This window comes from Amblyraja radiata, chromosome 7 (genome assembly GCF_010909765.2).
Source record: "Amblyraja radiata isolate CabotCenter1 chromosome 7, sAmbRad1.1.pri, whole genome shotgun sequence".
Taxonomy (NCBI): Eukaryota; Metazoa; Chordata; class Chondrichthyes; order Rajiformes; family Rajidae; genus Amblyraja; species Amblyraja radiata.
In genome coordinates this window covers 25,313,081-25,333,137 of record NC_045962.1, presented here as the reverse complement: position 1 = coordinate 25,333,137, position 20,057 = coordinate 25,313,081, and the positions used below count along the sequence as shown (strand labels likewise).

Below are 20,057 nucleotides of genomic sequence, written 5' to 3'. Positions count from 1 at the left end.
TTGCCTTTTCTATCAGTTTTAACACAGACACGATCTAGTTAAAGCAAAGTGAAATAAGTTCTCACGTATGAACTATTCCAATTTCTGCAACTGGTAAAGTGTGCATCCATTCAATGGAAGTGCGGGTTGCCCTTGATGCCCGGTTCCACCAAATTCCACTTTTCTTTGGGCTTCAGACCTTTACAAAACTGATATTTTAGCTTTTGATTTCACATTATCCCTGACGAGGATTTTAGAAGAAGCTGATTCATTTGGTTTCAATTTTCGCTTGACTCAACACGGCGTTGTTGCACGTTTTCTTTCCTTGAAGAATAAACCGAGTGTTCAGAAATCAGTCCATATATTTAGCATATATTGCATCTGAGATCAGCAGAACGTCCTTTCTGTGCAGAATGGCAAGAAGAAAAAAAGCCATCTCGGCGCATTCATTTGCCTGCTTAAAATACTCGGAATCGTGTTATAACATTTACATCGAACATAGTTTAGCAATTCAGTCTATTAACACTACCTAAAACCTATGACAAAATACATAGGAGAAAAACAAACAAAAAACCCCCAGAATGAAACGAGAGTCACGCATTGCAAATAATTCTACTCTCAACCACAATCGCATCCCCATAATGGATAAAAGTCCGCATAATTTCGTCATTATTCAATTTTTAATTACAGAAGACACGTTTTTGACACGGAGTGGACACACATCCTATTGTGCTGGTGCTTCGGACTGATCCGTGTTAATGCTAATATATATCACATAATCAACTCGCTCCAAAAACCTTAACTTATTCCCCTCCCCCACCCAAAAAAACCCCATCTCCCTCCATGAAAATTGAACACAATAGGTCCAGCCAGGTAAAATGAAATTAAAAATATTTTCGTAAAGCAGTCTGGTCACTGACACTGAGATCCAATGAATGCGAGCAACCCAAAATGAGCAGTAATTAATCAGCTGTATATATTGTATTTTCCTTTATACCATCTATAATGCTTAAGTATATTTGTTAAGTGTAGCCCTAAGCAGCATATCCTTACACTTTCGTGCAACACCTAACCCCTTGAAAAGTAGCTCACTTTTAACTGGTCAGCACCAAGGTCAATTGATAATGTCTCACCTTCATTTAAGTATGTAATTTGTCGATATTTAACCCATCCAGCCATGCATATTAGTGCATGCACTGGCTACAATTTATAATTCAAAAGAGTTAAATTCAAAGACTTAATTATTTCAGCTTCTTTCACTGTACCATTTGTCAGATAAATACCTGGTACTCAAACGTAAGACGTATAGAACATAAAAGTCAACAACATTATGATTTCTGAACTGTTGTATCATTCAAAATTCATAACGTCAGATGTGATATCAATCACAATCAATCAAATAACATATTTATATCAATGACTGCACTGCACAGCTCCCATAACCACATTTTAACCTATATAAAGGCTTGTGTTTGTATGTATGTATATTTCTGTGCAGTAAAATATTTTTATACGCAGTCATACATGTACATATGTAAGTACACGTGAACAAGTCTAGATATGTTCATTTATATATATATATATATATATATATATATATAGATATAGACATTAATATATTATATATATATGAATAAATACATATGTATATATATATATATATATATATATACATATCTGTATGTATGGAAGACTATATATGTGTGGCTATGTGATAACCTGTAGGTGTGTTTAATGCATTCATATATATATATATATATATATATATATATATATATATATATATATTTGTGTTTATGGGCATCAAAGAGCTAAATGCATGGATAAACTCCACCACCTTTGATTAGTTTACTTCCTCAAATAGGCAAACATCTTAAAATGTAGTTTAATTGGACAAACCTTTAACAAACCAAAAAACAGGGAATGTCCAATGTCTTTTTATTGTTATAAGTACTCCGCCGGTTGCTTCGATTCTAGTCTGGAACAAGAAACAGCTGAAAGGAAGGCAAAGAGTCAATTCGACCATGCCATAGGCTGGTCATTCAAAGTGGGACAAAGCTGATGCAGCCCATCGCTTCTAAACAGCCATATTTGTTGGTCTTTCCCTTTAGAATGATAAAATAGGTTTCCCAATCTGATGTTGCTCAGATGATAAAGACTTTTGCATTTTGTGCTTATGTCCGTGAGAGGTGGTAAGATTTTATGTATCCCTTTTATATTTGATTCGGCCACGTGATTTACTAAATAATTAATGCAGCACGTCCCGAAAGAAACACGGCGTCGTCATTAATCGGCCAAGCAAAGGACTCTATCACACTTGAAAAGTGAACAGATCCCAAGAATATTATATACAAATGGTCCGCTATCAGACTTTGCTGTTGTAGTTCGTTGCCAGAAACTGAAAAATGGAAGCTTGGTAGGTAAACAATTTTAGTTTTGTTTCTGGTAAGATAGCAAATGAATGTAACTGTCATATATATTTGATGAATAGCGCCCTTTGCTTCTTACTATGTGCTACCAGGCGACAGTCATAAGTTGCAGGAGGCTGATATACTGACCTTCTATTCGGATTAGGTTTAACATTTTGGAGCAACTATGATAAACTTCAGGTGCAAAAAAATGTATCTGCTATATCTTGGAGGTGGGAGGTAAACATTAGTAAGGCTGCGGTGGGATTATTATTAAGGCGTAGTTTTGTGTCATGAAATGGCGTAGATTTTACGGTTTAGTTGTGCTTTATTGCAAACAATGCCGGCTGTCATGGCATCTGCTGCCTATTTGTACACAGCGGAGTAGAGGCCTGAGCTGATATTGAATACCACGAGTCATATATTTTGTGTTCTTTGAGACGTAATGGAAGACTGTAAATGAGATTCAGCGAGAACAATTGCAGGTACTTACGTCAACAGAAAATATATTCATGGCCATTTCGTGCCTTATATTTTAGTCGATGCGTTGCTTTAAAAAATGAAACAAATGTTTCCTTTGAACCCACTGATTTGCTTTTGCAGTTAATTAGTATTTATTTCTTAGACTAGTGGACTAAAGGAGTATTCACAAAACTATACTTGTGCGCTAGACTCATTTAAAGAATAAATGGGAGTGATTGATACCCTGAATAAGAACAAACATGGGTGCATTTTATAAGGTAATAAATTAACACAATTCTGATTTTCTGAATCTCTGTGAGTGCGTGGAACTGCATTAAAGTATGCTTTACATATATTATAAATAATGCGATGCAGCAATGTACAAGTCTGATCTGGGCTCTTTATTCCAAGCTTGTCTTCTCCACACAGTGACATGCAATAATTTTATAATTAGGGTGCAGATTAAAAGTGTATTATCAGTAAACATTTTCTGGTACAACACCGAGGAGAAATGTTAAACTTGCTCTGAAGTAAAGGGAAAGGAATCTGCAAACCGTATCCCCATAATCAGCAGCGAAAGTATTCGCAACATACCAATAAATATTCTTCAATAACTGTAAATTACACTGTTGGGTTTAGTGGCATGCTTTGACAGCGCCGTTCCTCCACCTCTCTCTAAAGGTGTAATTAAACTGTATAAATTGCCGTGGCAAATACAGATGTCTTTGAAAAAGGATTTTATTAAATTGATTGGAGATATTTTACAATATGAACCGCCGCATTTATTGCTTCCGTTCGTTTTGTCATATCGCACTTCTGGAAATTGAATTTGTGCTGTCGTCACGTGTGTAAAGTCGACGTTCGTTTCCTTTTTAAATAAATTATGCATTAAAACAATAACCTATTAATTCAGTTATTCGCCGATGACAAATCTGCGGTTGTGAAGCCAAGTTGGTGTTTTTTTTTTAAACTCACTACAACTCAGTATTCCCTGCCCTTAAATTCTGATCCAGCAAAGAACCAGGCAGACAAGAATCAATGAAAACGGTTTAATTACAACTTTTTCATTAAATCGAAATAAAGTATTATGGTGTGGAGGGTCAACAACTTCCAACCCCGTTATAAATCACCAGTCGTAATTCCTGAAAGGGCGCAAGGCTGCCGAGGCCAGGCGAAGATTGTAAATCTCTCCATTTTATTGCTCTATGAACATATGCTGTGATCGAAGACGTCTTCGAACCCCCGTTTGATTATATTCCTCGTAAAGCCCAGTTCTCACAGTGGCAAGCATTAGCACTTAGTTGGTTTTTTCTCTTAAGTCTCCTCATAAAATTATCAGCGAAGGCATAAAATGGTCTATTTACATTTGTGGGGTCGAACATAATAAAACAGGAGCTATTTCCCAAGACCCAAGTGTTTTTTAACGGTATTAAGGTTTAATTCTCTTTACAAATTCACATAGCATAGTCTTCATTTTATGAACGGTGGTCAGAAGATAAAGAATGGAACTTGCTCAGCACAGTTTTGGTGGAGGAAAGTGATTCTTTAGCTAAACAGTGAGATGTAACCGTTTTATTTCCCTTTTAAATAATTTATAATGCCGTAATTGCTAAGCAATATTTCTATAACGACCATATAGAGCCACCGAGGGTAAAGTAATTTAGATAAATGTTGCGTTAAGCCAGCGCAAGGTGCAATAAGGTCATGCATTACTGTCAATAGAAATGTTTTTTATTGCGATTACATTACAGACAAATGTTTTAGAGGTTAAAATAGTTTCTCATAGCATTTAACAGAAATATTAAGCAGTTCGACAAAATGCAACTGAAAATTAATATTGCAGAACTAAAAACATTATCATTCAACAAAACAATTGCAGGAGGGAAAATACAAAATAAGATCAGAAGCTGAATGAATCATTTCCAGCGCTCAGTTCCCACCGGCTCCTGTGGTTTAAAATGCCTCGCCTGAAAGAGAAAGGGAAAATTCCCCGCATTAGTTCTTGTTCTACCGCCATCAATTTCAACCATATAAATCTCTAGTTCAGAACGATGATTAATTTGTCCTCCCCGGAAAGAAAGTAGCTGAGAATGAACGAGAAAATCTTATCTATTTGTAGCTTTATATTTGTAAGTATCTTCTTAACCGCTTCATTGCCTACCCCGGACAAATAGGAAATCCCTATTGCTTCCCCTGACTGTTGTGAACACTTCACAATACTTGTCCAAACATTAGCTTATTTTGCCGCCATTGCTGAATTTATCATTCCATGCTCATGTCTTGAGATCAATTTGTAAATAGCGCTTTAAAAAAATCTGAAATATTTCACACTGAGACAAGTCATTTATGTCAATGCTTTGCCCCGGTTACATTTATTTACGAAATCTGATCCGACAAAAAAAAATCCTTCTTTTTATAGTTGAAGAAAGCAATGCAATAATTAGCTAAATGCACCGGGAAGGAATAATGATGTACAATATATAGCCCCCGAGACGGCGAAATAGCAATAACACACAAATCTATTGTTCATTTTGGTAAACGTGCTCGGAAAAACGATGCCAGTGAAGTCTAACTATACTATCCTTTTTCAAGTAAGGGTCAGAATATCATTTTTTCATTTAACTTCCCATTAGTGATCATGGAAGAAGTGACTCAAAGCTCCTAACTATCCATATTAAAGAGATGCTGGTGAGGTAACGCTGGCTTAAGTTACTGGCTCAATCAGAACAATCTGGTAACACAGATCACGTGAACAAATATGCCTGTATTTTAAGGCAGCGCCTATATTTTCTGATTATAAAAGGTATCCGTTGTACTATAAAATTCATAAAAGGCAACATTTTAAAAGGAATACATACCGGTTTGTAAAGACCACTTTCTCGTTGATTGCTCGATTATGAATTCTCGGTTTAGATTTAAAGCAAAAACACCTCTGTACGCCGTTTTTATTGGTAGTTGTTTCTGAGACTGAAGCCATTTCTATCGGGAATACAGTCTGCTTTTCGTATCGAAATGTCTGTAAAGCTGCAAGATCTAGTTTAAGACAGCATTGTCTGCAGACAAACGGCAGAGGATATTATTCGCAGCTGCAGGGTAAGAGATTATGTTTGGGAAGCACAGATATATGATAAATTGACACACAGGTAAGCAATCGTTTGATAAAATGCAACCTTTAGCAGTAAGTTTGCATAATCCCGGCATCAGAAGGGCATATAGTTATTTCCAAATTGTATGAAATTCTGATACAAACGTACATTGCTTCCATTTCAGTCGTAGATCAGAAACATGATTTTGTAGCAAGGAAAGTCGATTTTAAGGAACATATTTGCTGTTTCACGAAAGTGCACCATTTGAGAAAGGTCAGATCGGGCAAACCAGAGCAGTCTCAGATTTGTCTTGTGGCTGTATTTTAGCTGATTCGGCAGTTTTAGGTAAAATGAAAACGAAATAAAAAGGCACAGAAACCCAGGGAACTTTTCAAACTGTCACAAGCAAACTTAGATCGTAAATCACAATAATTTGTTGTCTCTAGCTTATCGTCAGGCTGCAGTCTTCCGTGATTTATGCCTTTCACAAATATATTGCGGGGTAAAGTTATTGCAGCAGCCTGTATAAATTATTTCTCAATTAAGGTTATTGTCGTTCAAGGAAAACAATTTGTGAATTTCGAAGAACTTGGTATAACAGTATTTCACATTTTATTAAGTACAAGAGATCGAGTATTATTTTTAACTTATTGCGGTCCTGCCAGAGGATAGTCTCTGTAATTGATTACATTCAATATTTTTGTAATTAAACACTTTATATTTGGCCAATTCTTGAAAAAGACAAAACAGTCCTGTTTTGACCCCATTTGTTGCTGATTAGACGTTCATTTCATTGTAATTAAATGTTAAATGTTAATGTAGTATTTCCTTCCAGTTCTAGAAACGCATTCACTTACAGTTGTTAAATATTATGTAGAATTCAGCTGTGTTACTTTCCAGTCTTAAAATATTGAGTGCATTGTATTTTCCACGTTTATACATGATATCTTAATATAATTATGGCACGCAAGATGTTTTTTTTTATGTGGATGTAACGTACGGTCAAAGGTGTTTGAAGTTGCTCTCCAAAAGCGCGCATTAAAATTGTAAACTGTTGTATTAATCGTTATTGTGAATGGAGGTCCATTATTTTCTTACGTCAATGTGTTTATGTGTATCTATTTGTGTGTATCTGTTTGGGACATTTTCTCAGAATATTCACAGGTACTGTGTTTGATTCGTTGTGTGTGTGTGTGTGTGTGTTTATGTGTGTGTGGGTGCGTGTGTGTTTGTATGGATGTGTGTGTGTGGGTGTGTGTGCGAATGTGTGTGTGGGTGTGTGTGTGTGTGTGTGTGTGTGTGTGTGTGTGTGTGTGTGTGTGTGTGTGTGTGTGGGTGTGTGTGTGGGTGGGTGTCTGTGTGGGTGTGTGTGTGGGTGGGTGTCTGTGTGTGCGTGTGTGTGGTGGGTGTGTGTGCGTGTGTTTATGTGTGTGGTACTGTGTTTTATTCGTTGTGGGTGGGTGTGTGTGCGTGTGTTTATGTGTGTGTGGGTGGGTGTCTGTGTGTGGGGGGTGGATGTGTATGTGTGTGTGTGTGTGTGTGTAAGAGAGAGAGAGAGAGAGAGAAAGAGAAAGAGACACAGAGAGAGAAAGAGAGAGAGAGAGAGAGAGAGAGAGAGAGAGAGAGAGAGAGAGAGAGTGAGAGAGTGAGAGAGAGAGAGAGAGAGAGAGAGAAAGGGAGGGAGGGAGAGAGAGAGAGAGCGCTCTTCTTCGGTCGGTTAAAAAAACTTTTGACTGGAACATTTTTCATTGCTGCATGCCTGGAAGCTGCCGGACTGCCATGTTAGTCAGCTAAATCCAATTACTGTGAGTAGCATTTCATTTTGCTCGATGGGGCCACTCACTTATAACTTCACCTAAAATTTCAATAAACCTCTCCTCAGCTCTCGCCATGGTAAATATCAACGTCTGTCTGATAGTCTACCCTTCACCTTTTCATCTCTGAATAAAGTCGAAAACTTTTTCAGGCCCCAGTACAGTAACTGCTTTGGACTTAGAACTACACTCGGCTACATTATGTTCTGGTGAGCAGTACAACTAATAAGCACATCACTATTTTCAACTTTTTCCCCCCCTGCAAACCTAGTCTGGCAATTTAGTAAAGTGAGAGAAAGTTTTCAAAACTTTTCTGTTAGTATTCTTTCCACCAACGTCATTTACACGATTCGATTGCCTTTAAGGTTCTAGGGCCGTAATAGTAGAGCTCGCTCGCACTTCTGCCAAATTAGTAAGCAAGATGATTAAAAACTTACCGTACAGACCTCGCTCCAGCACATTTCTCAAAACCATCTGAAAGTAACCAATAGTTTAAAGTTTGAGCAGCTCACTGGTTCCTTGTAAAGTGGCGAGTTTACTCTGCAAATACTTACTTCCAGTCATTACAGAGAAATAAAAGCTTATAAATTGACGTGTGGCCACGTGAATACATTACACACATTATGGTGGGAGGCATTGGACCCAGGACCTAATGCCTTGGCGACTGTGATTTGGATCCTCTTCTAACTTCAAATTATATCGACACAAGTTGGTGAGGCTAGTTTGTAAGGTGCTGCGTCTTAGTAGGATTAAGGAGGGATAGAGAAACCATGGTGAAGTTGTGTGATGGGCTGTATTGTGAGCTAGTGGAGGCGCTTCCGTTGGTTGTTCATTAAGCGGTGAGTTATTGCTGTACATGCCAAAGGTCATTTCAAAGGCTTATGACTCTTACATTTTGTCAGCTAATGACTGGGATTTCTTTATGCATTTGATCTGCCACAGTTGCTGTTTTTTCTTAAATTTAGTTCTAGATTAAAGCATGCATTTTAAATTGATATAAAATTGATTGGTACAATTTTTGCACGACTTCAGCTTCGGCGTATGTTCTCTCTGCCTCTTTCACTGGAATTTGGAGTCTATTTGGAGGCTCCAGGAGTGCACTGTTAATGCATTTTAGTGACTTTTTGTATAACCAAGCTGTTTCTTGGCTGTATTATGAATATGCCCAATCGATATAAAATAATACGTACGTGATGTTTGGTATCCCAATGACAAAGCATAAGCGTCTGTCAATATGATACATTATTCATGAGTTTTATATATGGCGCCAGGCTCCTTCTTGCAATCCTCCATATTTGTATTGTTTTGTGCGTTTATGTTAAAATGTTCGACTACAGCGGCAGCCCCCCCCCCCCCCCCCCCCCCCCTCAGTAAATACACATAGCTAAACATGAACGGAATAGAAATAAATATCTAACTGAGGCATGCTGATATCGTCAGGTCGGTGTAGGTTAGACGAAGCTGAAAGATCACACGATACAAATTGGAGATTTTTATTCCGTGCGTTGTTCAGGCCCAGCTTCTATTAAAGGGCCACTACAGATAGATTTGTTCTCGTAAAGTGTACACATTCACCCTTCAGGCACAATGCTGATTCTCTAATTGACAGTTGGATCTGAAATGCTCAATGCTATCCATAGATTTACCATTCTGCAATAACAATTTGAATTAGGGACACAGCTTGTCTTAAATTATAGGTTGTGGTATTCAGATCCTTATGAAGCAGTATTTGTCAAATATCACCGCCTTCAAAAAAAAATGGGATTCTAATATTTACTGTCACCAATTCTCGCTAAACTCGTTCTTTGACTTTTCAAAACAAAATCATCGAAAACGTGACTCGCGGTCATTTATCACAACATTGCAACCAATAACACTCTGTTTATAATTTCTGAAGGAAAAAAGCTGATGCTTAGTTTATTTCTGCTTTCGTTTAAAAGCCAATCAAACGCATTCGTTATTTTATAAAAGCCCACAAAAAACATTGTTTTATGTCTTCTTAATGTCTTCTTAATAAAACATCCATTTTATTAAAGTCTTCGCAACCTGCTGATTGTTGTGTTCTTTGATAGTATCCGGGGAGGTGGCCTGAAATATATGTGATATACAAAAATATTATTAATGCATTTGAAAAAAAACCCTGTAATTACATTTTCTTTCAGAACAAAGCCAGCGGCCTGTGGTCAATCAGGACAAATTCCAAATTCAATACAAAGAAAAACAGATAGAAACATTGAGTGTGGTGAGTTGTTCGATTTTTGCTTTTTTACGCTTTGAACAACACTGCATCGGTCCTGCTTTGGGTTCTGTGTGTAACTGAGATTTGCCAATGGAGAACTAGTTCGTGATTCGGAATTTTATGCCATGGCCAGTGAAAAAAAACATAAAACGGCAACGAAACACGTTGAACAGGCAGGGACGCGAACTCTGAATTCTCTTTGTAGGTCTCTTCAGCAGTTGCTGACTATGAATCTGTTTCTACTTTGTACAGGAAACATAATGCTTAATTCTAAAAGTTGGCTTGCATCTATTGATACTTTTAAAATGTAGATCATGTAGGCCCACACTCGAGTTAATGGATTGAAAATAAGAGCAAAATGAACATTTGTTTAGCTCACCACCTCACTGCTATTCTTAATGCACAGAATGAGCGATGTTTGTAGTCAGTCTTTAAACCTGAGCCCGTTCCGTTAAGCCTGCAATAGCTATCTAGGAGAGAGATTTATGAAGTCTTGGAAAGTGATTCGTTCGAACTGTGATGTTGCTCCCCCACGCTCCCACTCCCGTTACTATAGGTCCGGTTCTATAGCAACACCGTTGCTTAATCTTTCTCGTTAAAATTAAAATTGCAGCGTTGCTTTTATCAGCTTCTGTGCTTTTAAATCACTTGTCATTTTTGGTTACCCAAAATACCTAGTTTACAATTCAATGAAATTACACGGTGGCCTCATAAAATCAGACCATGATGTAGTTTTGATAAAAGGGCCACATGATTCATGTAATCTTGGCAGTCTATTGTAGATGTGTTTACCGACAAAAACAACGTAGGAAAGAAAACGTTATAAAGATAAGTTGAAGGGGGAATCGAGTTGTATGGTTGTTTAATGTAATCTTTCTGACTGTCTAAGTTGCTGTACCAGTGTCCTGGGTAGACTAAGCAAATCATTTCAATTTAAATATAAGTTTTTAAATGTGGACGCTTCAGGGACTAGCCGCGGATTTGTTGGGGATTGCGTGATTCAACTTGAAATATGGGCAGATGTGCCTGCCTATCCAGCCGAATGCCTTGTCAGAAATGACCCGCAGAATGTAAACACAATCAATGTCGTTACATTCCAAAAATAATCATCTTCCAGCGATTAATAGCTGAAGGCAATACATATTTTCGTAGGAATTTTAACAAAACATATCCCAACGATCAAGTAATTTGTATAAAAGCTGCGGTTAAACTCACCACACAGTTTACACTGAATGCGCCCGCTAGTCACTATGTATTACAAAACAAAAACACATTGGTTTTCAATTTACCCCTTTTTTTCTGACTTCATACCTGAAATCAAGTATTTGATTTCAAATGTGCTCCCAGCTTGCATTTATCAAAGACAAGTTTCAGATCCTCCAGCTCCAACCACGCGATTCTGCTACATGTGAAAAGTTTGTCACCAACAACGTATTTAAAATTCCTGGAGCACTTTCAATGCCTTATATAAAATCCTGCAAGAACTTGCGAAACGCCTCGTAGGTAAGAAACTTGCGGAGTATGGACATTCTTTTTCTGGTCTTTCCTCCTACGCTCTATCTACTTTACACTTCTGAAGATACCAACTCTTTGGAAAGTGTCCCCCCCCCCCCCCCCCCCCCCCCCCCTTGTGGAATGAAGAGTTTACGGCTATGTAACACGCTGCCATAAATGTTGCGTAGCACATATTGACAGGTGCTTTGATATACACTGTGAGGGCTCTGCCTTCTTAATAACATTAAATTGCCCACCCTTATGACATAGCTTTGATATTCTTAGGATACTCTGTACTCTATTGATAAATAGAGCGACTAAAGTTAAAATAGACGGGAAATTAGTATTTGCTTGTAGTTTGGTTGATAAAACTGCTGATCAGATGCCCGATCGTAAGCACATAACGATTACATTGTTGGTTAGAGCACATCGGCTACAGATTGGAAAAAAACGTGACAACTGGCGTGATTTTGATGTTTTCTTGGGTATCCAGTCATGTCACAAAAGTTTAATGTGACACCGCCCTCCACATGGGACTTGAGATTTTCGACAATGGGGAATGGAAATGTAGCTCATTGGCCTCCGTGCGTTACTGGAACAGCACTATTCCCTCCTTCGCTTTTCCAGTTTTCTTAACTAACATTTTACACTTATGTCAACAAAAGACAGATCTAATAAATTGCTACTTTATATTTTCTGCCACGGGTTCCACGATTGTAGACCATGTATCTATGAATGCAGCGAAATAAAGTGATGGTCCATACCAAGGTGTTACTTATCAAAGCCTTGTATTAGGTGATGCACCCTTGCATTTGGAAAACATGTAAGGTAAGAAAGATCTGAAAGATGAACGCAGAAACAGTTGACCATTGTCCAAGTGATTTATGGCCCATGGCTGCGATTTAGGTTCAAGCAGAGTTCACAAGCAGTTGGTATATCTGAGCCAGATTTGCAGCTTCACCACCGCCCCCCCCCCCCCCCCCCCCCCCCCCCCCACCCTCCCACACCCACCGCCCCTCCCCTGCCCCACATTGCCTTTATATTAATGCAAGTTTTGATTTTCTGAAGATAGCACTTCCAAATGAACTACAAACGTTGCCGGTTGTGGTGGCGAAGGTTCAGAGCCCATGGGAGTAAACAGTATTACCTTCTTATCTCACACACATAACGCTGATTAGATGGGGAGACGGGGTGGGGCAAATAGAAATGTAATTAGATTTCAGATTAAAAACCCAAACAAAGAGCAGAAATCTAATGCCAAATGTATGAAGCTAAAATGGCGAGCATGGATACCACGGGAAAGCTGGGTAACAGAATACAATAAAGTATATGGAAACGGGCAACGTAGATCAGGAAAGAGGGGAAAAATGAATTGCTTTTTTAAAAAGAACAGCATAGATGTGTGCACGTGTGCCGAGTTTCTACATTGGAGGCCGCGGATCATAAACCTCATATTTCATTATAATGTCAGGTCTTGTATGGCTGAAGGCTTTTTTTTCTCCAAATGAATAGAAAATCTATTTGTGACGTGATATAGTAGCCAGATAAGTCATACGTCCAATATTTGTGACGATTTATACAACAATGTTTTATTTAAATAGTTTTATAGACTAAGTGTTATATTCAAAACTTAAATCCCAGATCACTCATAATCGTGTTATGTTTCAACTTTATGCATTTCACTGCGATTTGTTTTAATGTGATTTGTGACGATCTAATTCTGATCACACCTATAACGTTTTAATTTAATACATAACTTACGGCGGTCTAACCGGGAACTAGCCATTCGCCTCAATCTAAGGGGCTTGATTTTATTGCTGACCACAACAACCAACCGCCCAACACTCCACCATTACCTCCCCGCACGCCCCCCACGCCCCCACCGCCCAGTTCACTCACACACCGGCCTTTTGGGAGGTTTTCTTACTACCTTAGGTTAATTCCGTGAAAAAGGGCTTTTGCCAAGAATTTGCGATAAATTAAATATAATTAGCTTACTGATGCCGTTGCAACTAAATAATGTTTGTTTCATTGGCACTAGGATCGAGAGAAAGTATATGTATAAATATATATTTAAATTTAACATTATAAATTATGATCTTTCAGTTTCTTTATCTGTAATATTGTTTATTTAGCCAGTTTCAAAAGTCTAACCTTCTTTGTCTGCAATCAGTTCCAGTATCATAAACCGTCTGTTGACTTTAAAAATGATGTTTAATGCTATAAAATACAGTCAGTCATTCGCTGATTTTGCTCTTTCAGTTTTGCGCGCTTATGTTTTTATCTATTTTTCTATATGTTAGTATAAGTTTATCCAATAGTATATTATTTCATAGACAGATGCTGGAAACAGCAGAGTGCAATTGTGAAATGCTGACTTAGTTGTTTCTCTGTTTTAATTAGAACAAAGAGTTTGAATAGATGCTAGTTATACTTTAACTACAATGCCTATCCCTGTCATAAAGCAAAACGTGTAGCAGAAAGAAAAAAAATCGCTTAAAACAAACCTTTCTTACGTTGAAGAAAAAGAAGGCAACAATGGTGAGGGTACACTTCGCTGGTTTTTCAGGTTTTGGAACTGGTCCGATCCATCATGTCGTGCGTTACAGCGTCCGGGCCACAGAATAAAACGGTCTGTACCCACAGCAAATGCTGCAGGCAAATAACTCGCCTGTGACTGTGGTTTTTTCGCTCTTTTTAAGAGGTGCCTTTTTGTTTCTCACCATTATAAAAATGGCCTCAATCAGTGAAGTCAACTGGAATAGCACTGTGTGTCCTACCGAAATCCAGTCATATCAAGCATGACAGGGGCATATCTAGCCTTCCATTCACTATGGGGATATTCAATAGGAAAATAGCAGACCGTTTGTTTTTTGGTTGGTTTCTTCATGATGTGATGCGTTTCAGATGGCAGAGCTCATCAGTTTTCTTAACATTTCTTTATAATATTATTTGGTAAATGAATGAAAATGAATGAAAATGAACTACCCTTATGAAAGGGTAGTTTGTCTACGTGGTGGATTGTTGTAATTGGATAATGCAGTGTAATTCAAATAATAACAATTGATAGCTGAAGAAGTGGAATGCAATAGTAATAATTTATATATAATTTGAATTATAAGCATTTTATATGGCTGGTGTAAATTATCACTAAGAGCTATATACAAAATTGAAACTAACTGCTTCCAACACAGGAAAGCACCAACTCTTTAATCCATTAGAAAATTATAATGATTTCTGTGAAATTGTCAAATAAAGTACTTTGGATTTCGCCAACTTACTAATTGCCCCATGAAATAATAATTCTTAAAGTTGTAGGAGAGGAAATGAACAAGTCTGTTAATGGCAGTAATGCTAAATGTTATTTATGAGATATTTTATTTTAGTTTATGCACTGAATAAACTATGATTCTGATGTTTCATTTTTATTATGTTTTGTTTCACACCATCCAGGAACGTTGCATTCTGTCGATTGTGGTAAACGCACCGTGTGATCAAAGGTGTCAATGCTATTCGATAAGGGTGTCAAGACCCTGTCATTTCAAAATAGCGAGATGCAAAAAACAACTTATTATGACAACTCTGGAATATTTAGTGGTTATTCTTACCAAAAATCAAATACATACAACTACAGCTCTGGTCATCAAACCTACCCACCACCATCGGTTGATAATGATTATCAGAACTCAACATGCCCAGTTCAGACATCCAGTGCCAGAGCCCCAACCCATAAGTCCACTGATATCAATGGCAGTTGTATGAGAACAAGTAGCAATCAAGGCACTGCCCAACTTCCAAGCATTAGTGAGCCACAACAACCACCTCCTTTGCCACCCTCGCCAAATGGAAGCAACACTGCGACTCAGAAAAGAACCAAGTCCATTCCAAATTCTTCCAGCGGTCCGCCTGCTACCCTGACCAAGCAAATCTTCCCATGGATGAAAGAATCTCGTCAAAATACCAAGCAGAAAAACAACTGCACAGCTGCAGGTATCTTTCAGCTGTTTGTGCTTTTCTCAGCTCTAATCTGCATGAAGCTTCTTAAAAACGGGGAGGTTTATCAAAGAATGTCACACTTGGGTGGGAGTAGCTTGCCAAAAATGTCACATGGAGGTGAGAGCATTTTCCTTCCATGTTGCAAGCAATTGTTGAAAAGGGTAAAAGAATCATCCCGTTTTTATCAACGTTGTGCATATTTTTTGTATTTAATAATCTATTTCTTTCAGTAATGATGGACTCAAACTAAGATCCAGTTGAATAAATAGCATTTGCTGATATAATTAACTGAGAATGTAGATTGGCAGGAACTTACAAGAACATGTAAATGTTTCAGTTTTGTTGTCAAACATTGCATGGTGACATTCTACTTTGTGTAATGCTTGGAAATGGCTCAAATAATTCCTCTAACAAAATATATAAATGGAAGGATGGGACTTTTATTAGTTTTATATCTCCATCAATTTGAACAAATGTTAACATCTTATACTTACGCTGATTTAGAATGGCTGAAAATTCAGAAGGTTGAAAGCATTTGACCTAGCCAGAGTTAAATATATGCTTGCACTGGAGAACATACTTCTTATCCTAATTAGATTCTAATGGGAAACCTCATTTGGTATCACTGTGCTTTAAATGACAATAATTATATATGGTTTGATATATAGAATAAAATAAAATGCACACCTTGACTACTGGTCATTGCATCATTACATCATACTTGCAATTGCAACTAACTTTTACTAACCAAACTATCCATAAAAAGAACCTTTCATTTCTCTACATATTATTTTCTTTGGAATGGATTAATTAGTTAACCCCAGTTATCTGAAGAAAGGTCTCAACCCATTTCTTCTCTCCAGAGGTGCTGCCTGTCCGGCTGAGTTACTCCAGCTTTTTGTGTCTATTTTCAGACAGAATAAATGCAAGCTTGAACAATATGGTAGTCTTATTCAGCAATATTCATGGTATTTTCTAGTGGCTATTCTCATAAAGATCAATTCTTGTAAAAGTCATATTTTGACATTTTCAAGACATTACTGGTAGAATCTCCCAAAATTGCACTTGGAATTTGGTGTAAATATTAGTGAAGTTAAACAATTTGCATTTACAGAATGGGCCCAAGATAGTCTCTGCACTGGGCCCAAGATAGTCCAAAGTTATTCACATTTATGGAATACTCTAGGACTGTTGCAAATTACTATATTTGTTATGTGAGGTCATTATTATACTGCTAGATAGTCTACTCTGGCAAAGTGGAGTAGTTTAGAGGAGAAAAGACAAGTTTTGTTCTGAATATATTAGTTTAAAGTTGGAATAACTATATTGCAGAGTTTATCATTTAATTTACTTTAGTTTAGTTTAGTTTAGTTTATTATTGCTACCTGTACCGAGGTACAAGCCCTGTTTTTTCCCCTTGACCATATTAGTTTCAAGTTAGAGTAACTATATTGCAGAGTTCTTAGTTTAGTTTACTTTACTTTGCTTTATTTTGTTTTAGTTTAGTTTAATTTATTATTGGTTGGTGTAACGAGGTACAGTGGAAAGGTTTTTTCTTGCGTGCTACCCAGTCAATGAAAACTGTGTACAGATACAGGATAAAGGATATAACATTCAGTGCAAGATAAGTTCCAATAAAGTTCCTAATGGAAAATGCATGTACGTATATTTATGTAGAGTTATTAATATATTTTCATCCTGTAGGAGACAATTGTGAGGATAAAAGCCCACCGGGTCCAGCTTCCAAGAGAGTCCGTACCGCCTACACCAGTGCACAATTGGTGGAACTGGAAAAGGAGTTTCATTTTAATCGTTACTTATGTCGCCCTCGCCGAGTTGAAATGGCAAATTTATTAAATCTAACTGAACGTCAGATAAAGATTTGGTTCCAGAACCGAAGAATGAAGTACAAAAAAGATCAAAAGGCCAAAGGGATCATGCACTCACCCATTGGACAGTCTCCAGACAGAAGTCCTCTTTTAAATGCTCCAAATAATATTGGATTCTCAAACCAGCTCACCACTGTCAACAGTTTAAATTATGAAACTCATTCTCCAACATCATTCACCAAATCTCAGCAAAATATGTATGGCTTGGCTGCTTACACAGCTCCACTCAATAGCTGCTTACCCCAGCAGAAAAGGTACCCAGGCACAGAGTATGACCATCATACTATACAGGGCAATGGTAGCTTTGCCAACCATAATTTGCAAGGCAGCCCTGTTTATGTAGGAGGAAACTTTGTTGATTCAATGCCAGCTTCTGGGCCAATGTTCAACCTTAGCCATCTTCCTCATCCTTCATCAGCAACTGTGGACTATAACTGCGCTGCTCAAATAGCAGGCAATCACCACCATGGACCATGCGATCCTCATCCCACTTACACGGATCTGACTACTCATCACACAGCTCAGGGAAGAATTCAAGAAGCACCCAAATTAACGCATCTGTAACGGACTAGTACGGTCTGCCAAGCGATGGTACTTCGCTTTTTTATTACCTCATTTGTATCAGATATTCTCCTGCTATGAGACTGCCACAGTATTTGTCAATCATTCATTTTCTATCCACCACCTTGCTTTTCTGTGTTTATTTAAGGGTCTACACATCAGCCATCCCTTTCAATAAGATCCTAGCATAATACAGAATGCAAATAGAGGAACAATTGCTTGAAATAGGTGCTTATGAAGGTAAGACATACCAAGTCAGTCTTCAGCAAACCCTTCTTAATGTGAATTTTAAAGACTGGTATTCTATACAGTCCACTTTGGTGGTATTTTGTCTGTAACTGGTCTTCTTGCCCTGAACCTCAGCTATGTACTTTTCAGTAATGAACAAACTACATTCAACGTCATCAATATGTATTTATTATTTAAAGTCAATATCAAAAAAAAAGATTTTTCTATCACTTATTTATCCTTGACTTAATGTATTTATGTGAAATTTATAGAGCTTATACAATCTGACTTTGACCTGTTTGATCCATGTCTGTTACAATCATATTTCTCCTCTTTAGTAAACCTGGGTTAAAACTAGATGAGAGGATAGTTTCTTGAGCAGTTGTATCAGTGGCTGGTGTTTGTAGATTATGTAAGGATTATCTCTGAAAGCAAATTGTGAGTTATGACTGTAGTAAATCAGAGAAAATGTGACTACAGGATAGACAACACATTTCTATAAGAATACTTTATTTCAATTGTCTGGTACTATTTCAACAGATATTTAGAATAAAACGGTGTTCTTTGAACAAACATGTAGCCCTCATTTATGATTGCACTACACCACCTCGCCATCTTGTCTCCGTACTTCCAAATCACACACCACAAGCGGACTACAGTCAAAGGTTGGGATCTGAGCTGTTTGTGCCGTGCTGCTTCCCCTGTGCTTTTGGGATTTAAAAAAAAATAGACTATCATGTTCAAAAGCGACATCATGGGCAAATATGACTTTTTGTTTCATTCAGAAATGTAATGCTGCTGCATTCAAAAGAAACATTAAGAGACGGACACAGAAAATACAACGTGGACATAGAAATAATGGAAGAAAGGAGGAGAAAAATGTGACAAAACAGCAGTAGAATGTAACTAGAGCGAAAAATAATATCCTTAATGATATATTGATGAAGACTGTCTATTATCCCTTGTTTTACTTTTCCTAAATATCAATCATTTGTGCCACATTAAATATTTCCATTGATATAGATTTAAAGATAAAGTTAATTTCACTGCAATTCAAGTAGAGCCCGCATTTCCAGAGAATTAATGTACAGAATGTGACTGGGTTAGGGAGGCTATCTGCTACATCCGATGCTACCCCGTTTAGTTGGCCCAGTGCTGAGCTGGGCAGCGAGTGCCGTGGGAGCCGTGGGAGCTCCCGGCCGCTGACTGCCGTCTCTGTCCACACCCGCAACCCCAACCCATGCACCGCCATCTTGTTCACAAGCTCAGCGGGGCCGTTGTAATCCCTTCAGCAACAAAGATATCCCCCAGGCAGTGAAAAAGTGCATGTCCCTATTTTAAGGTGCAAATAAACTGTTTACCTTCCAGCTTCGAAATCGCCAGCGCTTTGGGGAATGACAGCAACTAACAATCTTGTGTAGAATATTGCAATAAAGCCAGTACAGGACTTTAAATCCTCTCTTAATTTAATTTACCTCGTTTAATTTATATCATTATAACGCGCCTAATGACAAAGCTAATGCTGGATGTGGGTACAATGCAGATTGTAATGCACAACAAACAGCTCCTCGGCGGCTGTTGGTCATCATTAACGCCAACGCTGGAAAGGGATCCTTCAGCCTTGTTTTCTTATTAAGCCACCCACACGTCAAAAAATGCCAAATGTTGTCTTTCTAGCAGAAGGGAGTAAAGTCACCCACTCACTCCACTTATTCCCGAAAGCCGATACGAATTCACTGGAATAACACACAGAAATGTAATGTTGCATTTCGACTGATTTTTGGTGCCTGAAATATTATGTGAGTGCGAGCGGGGGGGAAATAACAAATATTGTGCTTACTAATTCGCCAATAATGTATTGCAGCCTGGAGGATGAAGTGGCAAATAATTTACAAATATTG

The 20,057-nt window shown here is 37.8% G+C and overlaps 1 protein-coding gene and 1 long non-coding RNA gene across 8 annotated transcripts in view; one reads left to right on the top strand and one right to left on the bottom strand.

Moving 5' to 3' along the window:
* The window catches only part of hoxd3 (homeobox D3), a 38,929-nt gene extending 18,956 nt beyond the window's left edge, over window positions 1-19,973 (top strand). For 2 of the 7 annotated variants that reach the window (XM_033023880.1, XM_033023879.1), the window contains exons 2-4: window positions 9,912-9,991; window positions 14,936-15,472; window positions 17,183-18,725. In XM_033023880.1, the coding sequence (XP_032879771.1) occupies window positions 14,989-15,472; window positions 17,183-17,931 (1,233 nt within the window). In that variant the 5' untranslated portion in view covers window positions 9,912-9,991; window positions 14,936-14,988 and the 3' untranslated portion in view covers window positions 17,932-18,725. Of the gene's footprint in view, window positions 1-1,779; window positions 2,396-7,627; window positions 7,741-9,911; window positions 9,992-12,510; window positions 14,024-14,935; window positions 15,473-17,182; window positions 18,730-18,941 lie in introns of those variants that run through there. The other 5 variants (XR_004412547.1, XM_033023884.1, XM_033023881.1 and 2 more) reach the window with 5 other exon arrangements.
* On the bottom strand, window positions 9,229-14,276 carry LOC116975158. The gene is made up of 2 exons (XR_004412556.1): window positions 13,990-14,276; window positions 9,229-9,837 (listed from the first exon to the last, which is right to left on the bottom strand). It is a non-coding gene; the product is annotated as an uncharacterized LOC116975158 (long non-coding RNA).
* Window positions 19,974-20,057: the final 84 nt, after the last annotated feature.